The following is an 8316-nucleotide window of genomic DNA, read 5'->3' on the forward strand; positions in this document are numbered from 1 at the left end:
GTACACATTATGCCACATTGTAGCGCTGCCAGTACACATTATGCCACATTGTAGCGTTGCCAGTACACATTATGCCACATTGTAGCGCTGCCAGTACACATAATGCCACATTATAGTGCTGCCAGTACACATTATGCCAGATTATAGCGCTGCCAGTACACATTATGCCACATTGTAGCGCTGCCAGAACACATTATGACACATTGTACTGCTGCCAGTACACATTATACCACATTGTAGAGCTGCCAGGACACATTATGCCACATTGTAGCACTGCCAGTACACATTATTTCACATTGTAGCGCTGCCAGTACACATTATGCCACATTGTAGCGCTGTCAGTACACATTATGCCAGATTATAGCGCTGCCAGTACACATTATGCCACATTGTAGCGCTACCAGTACACATTATTTCACATTGAAGCGCTGTCAGTACACATTATTTCACATTGTAGCGCTGTTAGTACACATTATGCCACATTGTAGCATTGCCAGTACACATTATGCCAGATTGTAGCGCTGCCAGTACTCATTATGCCACATTGTAGCGCTGCCAGTACACATTATGCCACATTGTAGCGCTGCCAGTACACATTATGCCACATTGTAGCGCTGCCAGTACACATTATGCCACATTGTAGTGCTGCCAGTACACATTATGCCACATTGTAGCGCTGCCAGGACACATTATGACACATTGTAGCGCTGCCAGTACACATTATGCCACATTGTAGCGCTGCCAGTACACATTATGCCACATTGTAGCGCTGCCAGTACACATTATTTCACATTGTAGCGCTGTCAGTACACATTATGCCACATTGTAGCGTTGCCAGTACACATTATGCCAGATTGTAGCGCTGCCAGTACTCATTATGCCACATTGTAGTGCTGCCAATACACATTATGCCACATTATAGTGCTGCCAGTGCACATTATGCCAGATTATAGCGCTGTCAGTACACATTATGCCACATTGTAGCACTGTCAGTACACATTATTTCACATTGTAGCGCTGTCAGTACACATTATGCCACATTGTAGCGTTGCCAGTACACATTATGCCAGATTGTAGCACTGCCAGTACTCATTATGCCACATTGTAGTGCTGCCAGTACACATTATGCCACATTGTAGCGCTGCCAGTACACATTATGCCACATTGTAGTCCTGCCAGTACACATTATGCCACATTGTCGCACTGCCAGTACTCATTATGCCACACTGCAGCGCTGCCAATACACATTGTGCCACATTGTAGTCAGGGCCATAGAAAGCAGCACCAGGCCTGGGTACTGTAGGAGTGTGACCTAATCGGGGCATGTCCCCCTACAAAAAATATATGACTTAAATATATAGTGCAACACCACAAAACAGCACAGGAGGGCACTGTTTGCAACTCAGCCAGAAGCAGATCCAGGGGTGGGTGGGTAGGAGTTATGTATGTAGTGCCAGTATATTCCTTTGCACTTTACATTTGGGAACAAAACAGTAATAAGAGGAGACAGCGTAATAACAGTCAGAGAGATAATGGGGCTCTGCTTGCAATCTTACAATCAATATTAGCTTTTACTGTGACCAAGTCATATCTCCTGGTGCATATACTGGGGGCACTGAAAGGGAGGGTACAGTTTGCACAGTCCTGTCTGGGGGTCCTTAAGTACAGTCACCCCCTACAAGCGGCAGTTTTGAGTCTTTCTCCATGCAGTGTGAAAGTGAAAGAGGTTGAGGCTCCCATATCCAAAATGCTTGGGACCAGGGGTATTTTGGATAACGGAATATTCCGTATTTTGGAATAATTGCATAACATAATGATATATCTTGGTAATGGGACCCAAATATACTCACAGAATGCATTTATGTGTTATATACTGTACACCTTATACACAGCCTGCAGGTCATTTTATATAATATATTCAACAATTTTGTGGTTCAAACACAGTTTGTGTACAGAAATTAAATTAATTTATGTTTCATATACACCTTATACACACAGCCTGCAGGTCATTTTATACAATATTTTAAATAGTTTGTGCCTTAGACAAAGTTTGTGTACATTGAACCATCAAAAATCAAAGGTTTCATTATCTCAGTCAGCCCAAAAAAATTCCATATTTCGGAATATTTGGATATGGGAAACTCAAACTATATTGTATTTCTCCTTGATAAATAAATCCCATACTTGCATTTACCATGTAAAATACAGTTAAATACTGTATAGACTCAAGTACAAAATAAAAATATGAATTAAGGTCATTTACATACAGACATCCTTAAAAAAAATCTAACAGGAATCTTGTTTTGTGTTGCGGACTGAAGGCAAATATGTGTCAAATAATGCAAATAGACAGCAATAAGTATAGTATCAGCGGGAGGGACTGGGATGCAACCAGCCAATCAGAAGTGGCCGCTGGTTGTCATCATCAGCAGGGGGCATTTTGCAAAAAGCATTCGAGCACCCGCAAGTGGCCCGCCTCCTGACTGGCGCATATGCCTCTCTGTTGCAGTCTGCATGGGACACATTTGCGTGAACCCCTGCCCCTGCCCATGACGTGTATTAATTGCTATTATAGAGATGTGCGGGTCTGGATTTCTGAAATCCAAACACACCCGAATTTAGGGGTTTAGTGTTGAACCAGGTCAAGGTTCGGATTCACTTTTGTGACCCGATTCAAACCGAGTCCCAATTTGGATCTGTTGTCGGTTCGGAACTCGGATTCAAAAACCAAACTTGGGTTTTGGATTCCAACATTTTAGCTGTTTTTATTGATTTTTGATTCATTTTTATCCAAATCCAAAACCAAAACCAAACACATGAGGGTGGATTTGCAAAACCAAAACCAAAATACAAAGATTAATCCAGATCCAAAACCAAAACACGGGGGTCCACACACATCTCCAGTTATTATCCAGACATTGCAGTGGTTTAGATGTACTGTGCTCGCATTTGGCTGATTATCATTGGAGAAAGCTGAATCAGATTTAGTGAAATTTATCTGTAAAGTGATAACAATATTTATTATGGGTAAATTAGGTGTAAAATGCCATTTCTGATAGATTCAGGTGAGCACGACTGCCCCAGAGTGTATGGGACTTTGCACATTGCAGATAATATGTATTTTCTCCTGGTGAAATAGGGCGTGTAAAAAATCCATTAAACTAAATAATTCAGAACTTCAACAGGAGGGTTTGTGATAAACCCACTGACTCTCCCAAAGTGACAGGGGGACTCCTCACTAACCACATGGAAATAGGCACCAGTTGCAGACAGACAGTGACTCACAGTCCTGTACTTTGCCTGACAGCTTACAGCATCCACCTGCAATTCTGTGCTGATTGTTTTACAGTGTTCCCCCTCAGTGCGTAACAGGGTCATGTTAAGAATGTGGCTCTCCAACTGGTGTGGGACTACAAGCCCCAGCATGATGTGGCAATCATCATCCTCCTTCAGGATGCTGCTTATTTTAAGCCAGATGAAAGCAACCTGCTGCACTTCAACTGTTGTAGAACTATAAGTTCCAGCATGCCCTGCCACCGTACTTACACCCCCTTTAGTGTGCTGCAGTACAACTTTAACCCAGATACAACCTGTTGAGCTTCACCTGTTGTGGAATCATAAGTCCCAGCATAGCCTGCTATCTTAAGAACCCTCCCATCCCCCTTTAGGGTGCAGTAGTATAGCTTTAGCTCAGAGTTAGGAACCACAAGTCCCAGCATGCCCTGCCACCCAGCAAATTTCTCCCTGCGCTGTGTGGAGTGGAAATCTCATTTTAGGCAGGGAACATGCTTCCTTTCCCTCCAGTTGTTGTGGAACTACAACTCCCAGCTTCTCTTGCTATCCTACTGTGCCCATTCCCGACCCCCACTGGGCAGCAGCCTATTTTTTTAGCAGAAAGTTACATAACTTGTGTCTTTGTAGATGGAACTACAAGTCCCAGCATGGCCTGGGTTACATTTCTCCCTCTCCCTAGCTGCACATTGCACTGGATGTGCTGAAGGGTTAAGCATTGATGAGTGTGATCCAGACAGAACTGAGGAGTTTTTGTTGAGGGAGAACACGTCCCCCCCCTCTTCCCTCTCCTCCAACCCATCCCTGAGAGTGCCTCAGTCTTCTCAGTGGTCCAGAGAGCTCAGACAGCCCAGATCCTGCTATCTGCACAAGGATGCTGAGGGCTGGCATGCCTGCACCCCTCCCTACTCCAGCTGTCTGCTGCTCCCTGTGCCATGCAAGCTGGAGGCAGCTCCTGCTCCTCTGAGTCTTGCTCACACTGTGATGACAGCAGCTGAGGGGAAGCCTCACACCTACCTACATGCAACTGGCTGATCTCATCCTCTGTAGTGTGGGCAGCAGCTGCACCCAGTGCCTGGGACTGAGCAGGCTGCAATACTGCTGCTGGAGGATGCTGCCCTGATACCAGCTGTGGATGCTGCCCTGATACCAGCTGTGGATGCTGCCCTGATACCAGCTGTGGGTGCTGCCCTGATACCAGGGTCGCTGGCTGTGGATGCTGCCCTGATACCAGTGACAATAGCTGTCGGATTTAGGGCTCGGTGGATGCACCATGCCTGGGGAGACGCTGACAAATGGCATCTGAATTGCACTGAGTGTGCCCAGTGTGGGGCTCTGAGACTTGGCACCAGCAGCATCTCCCCCCATGTGGATGGTCCCTTGATCCCATCTCACAGCACTTTACCAGCTGCACCCCTATTTCTGTGAGCACTACAAAGGCTGCAGCAGCTGATGAGTCTGAGTAGGACGGGAGCGCTGGGGTAAGACTCCCGGACCATCCCTGGCATCAGTATGAGGCGCTGCTCAGCGGGGGTGCTGGGTCTCCTGTGGAGCTGTCTCCTTCTCTGCACTCTCGCCAGTGGGGGGATCACCTGCAGACACTGTCACACCCAGATCCAGATGCGGGACCCCGGAATATTGCAGGGAGGAATGGGGCAGCGCCGGGTGCTTAGAGAAGTTCTGCAAAACTCTAGTGGGGGTGACCAGGGTGGGGGCGATGGGGGTCAGGAGAGACCCGGGGTCCTCAGATTGCAGCTCATCACTGGCTCCCACCCAGGACCCCCCAACAAGAGAGGTGACCCTAACAGAAGAGACCATAGAGGGTCTGATTTTGGAAATAGTGGTGGTGAGCCCAAACAGGACTGGCAGAAGGTGGCCAAGGTGAGGAGAGACCAGCCTGGGGTGGGCAGACTGGGCAAGGAGATCATGTTACCCACTGACCCCAATGAGGAGGGGTCGCTGAACAGTGAGCCCAAACAGGACTGGCAGAAGGTGCCCAGGGTGAGGAGAGACCAGCATGGGGTGGGCAGACTGGGCAAGGAGATCATGTTACCCACTGACCCCAATGAGGAGGGGTCGCTGATCAGTGAGCCCAAACAGGACTGGCAGAAGGTGCCCAGGGTGAGGAGAGACCAGCATGGGGTGGGCAGACTGGGCAAGGAGATCATGTTACCCACCGACCCCAATGAGGAGGGGTCGCTGATCAGTGAGCCCAAACAGGACTGGCAGAAGGTGCCCAGGGTGAGGAGAGACCAGCATGGGGTGGGCAGACTGGGCAAGGAGATCATGTTACCCACCGACCCCAATGAGGAGGACCATCTGACCAGTCTCCCCTCAGATGGACAGAAGGTGAAGAGATCTGAAGCCAAGGGGTCAAGAGAAGAAGTCAGGTTAAACCGAGCGAGGATGGAGGAACTGAAGCTCAACAGCACCAGCTTCCCCCTGACTGGAGACTCAGCCCATAACCAAGCCATGGTGCACTGGACTGGGGGGCACAACAGCAGTGTGAGTACCCCCATTTGCTATCCCCTAATGCAGCTCATTATGCAATTCCCAGTCTATCACTGCAGGGAAAAGAAGGTTATTTTACGTAATTCAGCTCCCAGATTCCCCACATACAGTGCTGCATGGTCTGTGCTCATTGCTGGCTGCAGGTCTGAGCTTCCCCCGAATCCCCCAATAATCTGCTGGGAACCTGTCAGCTAATTGCTTAGAACCATCTCCCATGTACTGTACGGGTGCTGCGGGGAACCACCAGGATGAGGATGACAATGGAAATGAATACAATCCTTAAGACATTTAAACTATATACAGGGAGTTAAACAATGGTTGTTGTGGAACTACAAGTCCCACCATGCCCTGTCAGCCTGGTCATGCTGGGATGTGCAGTTCCATAAAGCTGGACAGCTGGCTGATTGGCATGTTCCTTAGTGCAGTCAGTGGTTCCCCAGCTCGGGATGTATGAAGCCTGACCCTGTGCTATGTACATAGTGATTGTGCCCGTCGCACTGTATACTGTCAGGCTGCTCACAGACCCCAGTCATTAGCTGCTGCTGTATATCTGCAACTGAGTACCTGGAGCAGCTGATGGATGTGTCCTGACTACTGATCTCCTCTAGTCACTGCTCTGGCTGGTTTATATTTTAACTCCTCTCAGATTCCTCCCAGGATCAGGGAGACCCCACAGACATGACATTGTACTGCTGGCACTGGGCTGTGTGTGTGGGCATTGATCTGGGGATGGTGTGGCTGGGAAGGGGTTAATGCATTCTGCTACAGCTGGTGCTACAATGTAACAAGGAGGTAATACTGTGTGTGTGATACTATGTAACAAGGAGGTGATACTGTGTGTGTGATACTATGTAACAAGGAGGTGATACTATGTGTGTGTGATACTATGTAACAAGGAGGTGATACTGTGTGTGTGTGATACTATGTAACAAGGAGGTGATACTATGTGTGTGATACTATGTAACAAGGAGGTGATACTATGTGTGTGTGATACTATGTAACAAGGAGGTGATACTCTGTGATACTATGTGTGTGATACTATGTGTGTGATACTGTGTGTGTGAGACTATGTAACAAGGAGGTGATACTGTGTGATACTATGTGTGTGCTACAATGTAACAAGGAGGTGATACTATGTGTGTGTGATACTATGTAACAAGGAGGTGATACTGTGTGTGTGATACTATGTAACAAGGAGGTGATACTGTGTGATACTATGTGTGTGTGATACTATGTAACAAGGAGGTGATACTATGTGTGTGTGATACTATGTAACAAGGAGGTGATACTCTGTGATACTATGTGTGTGATACTATGTGTGTGATACTGTGTGTGTGATACTATGTAACAAGGAGGTGATACTCTGTGATACTATGTGTGTGTGTGTGATACTATGTAACAAGGAGGTGATACTGTGTGTGTGTGATACTATGTAACAAGGAGGTGATACTGTGTGTGTGATACTATGTAACAAGGAAGTGATACTCTGTGATACTATGTGTGTGTGATACTATGTGTTTGTGGTTCTATGTAACAAGGATGTGATACTATGTGTGTGATACTATGTGTGTGATACTATGTAACAAGGAGGTGATACTGTGTGATACTATGTGTGTGATACTATGTAACAAGGAGGTGATACCGTGTGATACTATGTGTGTGATACTATGTAACAAGGAGGTGATACTATGTGTGTGTGATACTATGTAACAAGGAGGTGATACTATGTGTGTGTGATACTATGTAACAAGGAGGTGATACTATGTGTGTGTGTGTGTGTGTGTGATACTATGTAACAAGGAGGTGATACTATGTGTGTGATACTATGTAACAAAGAGGTGATACTGTGTGATACTATGTGTGTGATACTATGTAACAAGGAGGTGATACCGTGTGATACTATGTGTGTGATACTATGTAACAAGGAGGTGATACTATGTGTGTGTGATACTATGTAACAAGGAGGTGATACTATGTGTGTGTGTGATACTATGTAACAAGGAGGTGATACTATGTGTGTGATACTATGTAACAAAGATGTGATACTTTGTGATACTATCTGTGTGATACTATGTAACAAAGACGTGATACTGTGTGATACTATGTGTGTGTGATACTATGCAACAAGGAGGTGATACTATGTGTGTGTGATACTATGTAACAAGGAGGTGATACTGTGTGATACTATGTATGTGTGATACTATGTAACAAGGAGGTGATACTATGTGTGTGTGATACTATGTAACAAGGAGGTGATACTATGTGTGTGTGATACTATGTAACAAGGAGGTGATACTGTGTGATACTATGTGTGTGTGATACTATGTAACAAGGAGGTGATACTATGTGTGTGTGTGATACTATGTAGCCGTTCTCTGAGGAAACTGCAGGGGAGCAATTATAGACAGAATAACTCCAGGTCCTATTGGGAGCAAACAGGTTACCTGGGTCAGGGCAGCACTGGGCACATGGACTTGTTGCTGGCACCGTGGGAGCAAAGCAAAATAAATCAGC

The 8316-nt window shown here is 46.3% G+C and overlaps 1 protein-coding gene across 1 annotated transcript in view; it reads left to right on the forward strand.

Moving 5' to 3' along the window:
- The first annotated feature begins 4173 nt into the window (after positions 1-4173).
- Positions 4174-8316, forward strand: part of LOC148439514 (uncharacterized) — a 377087-nt gene continuing 372944 nt past the window's right edge. The window contains exon 1 of the mRNA XM_088464648.1: positions 4174-5796. Coding sequence (XP_088320774.1) covers positions 4804-5796 — 993 coding nt within the window. The 5' untranslated portion in view covers positions 4174-4803. The remainder of the gene's footprint in view (positions 5797-8316) is intronic.

This window comes from Taudactylus pleione, unplaced genomic scaffold (genome assembly GCF_031769625.1).
Source record: "Taudactylus pleione unplaced genomic scaffold, aTauple2 ptg001726l, whole genome shotgun sequence".
Lineage (NCBI taxonomy): Eukaryota > Metazoa > Chordata > Amphibia > Anura > Myobatrachidae > Taudactylus > Taudactylus pleione.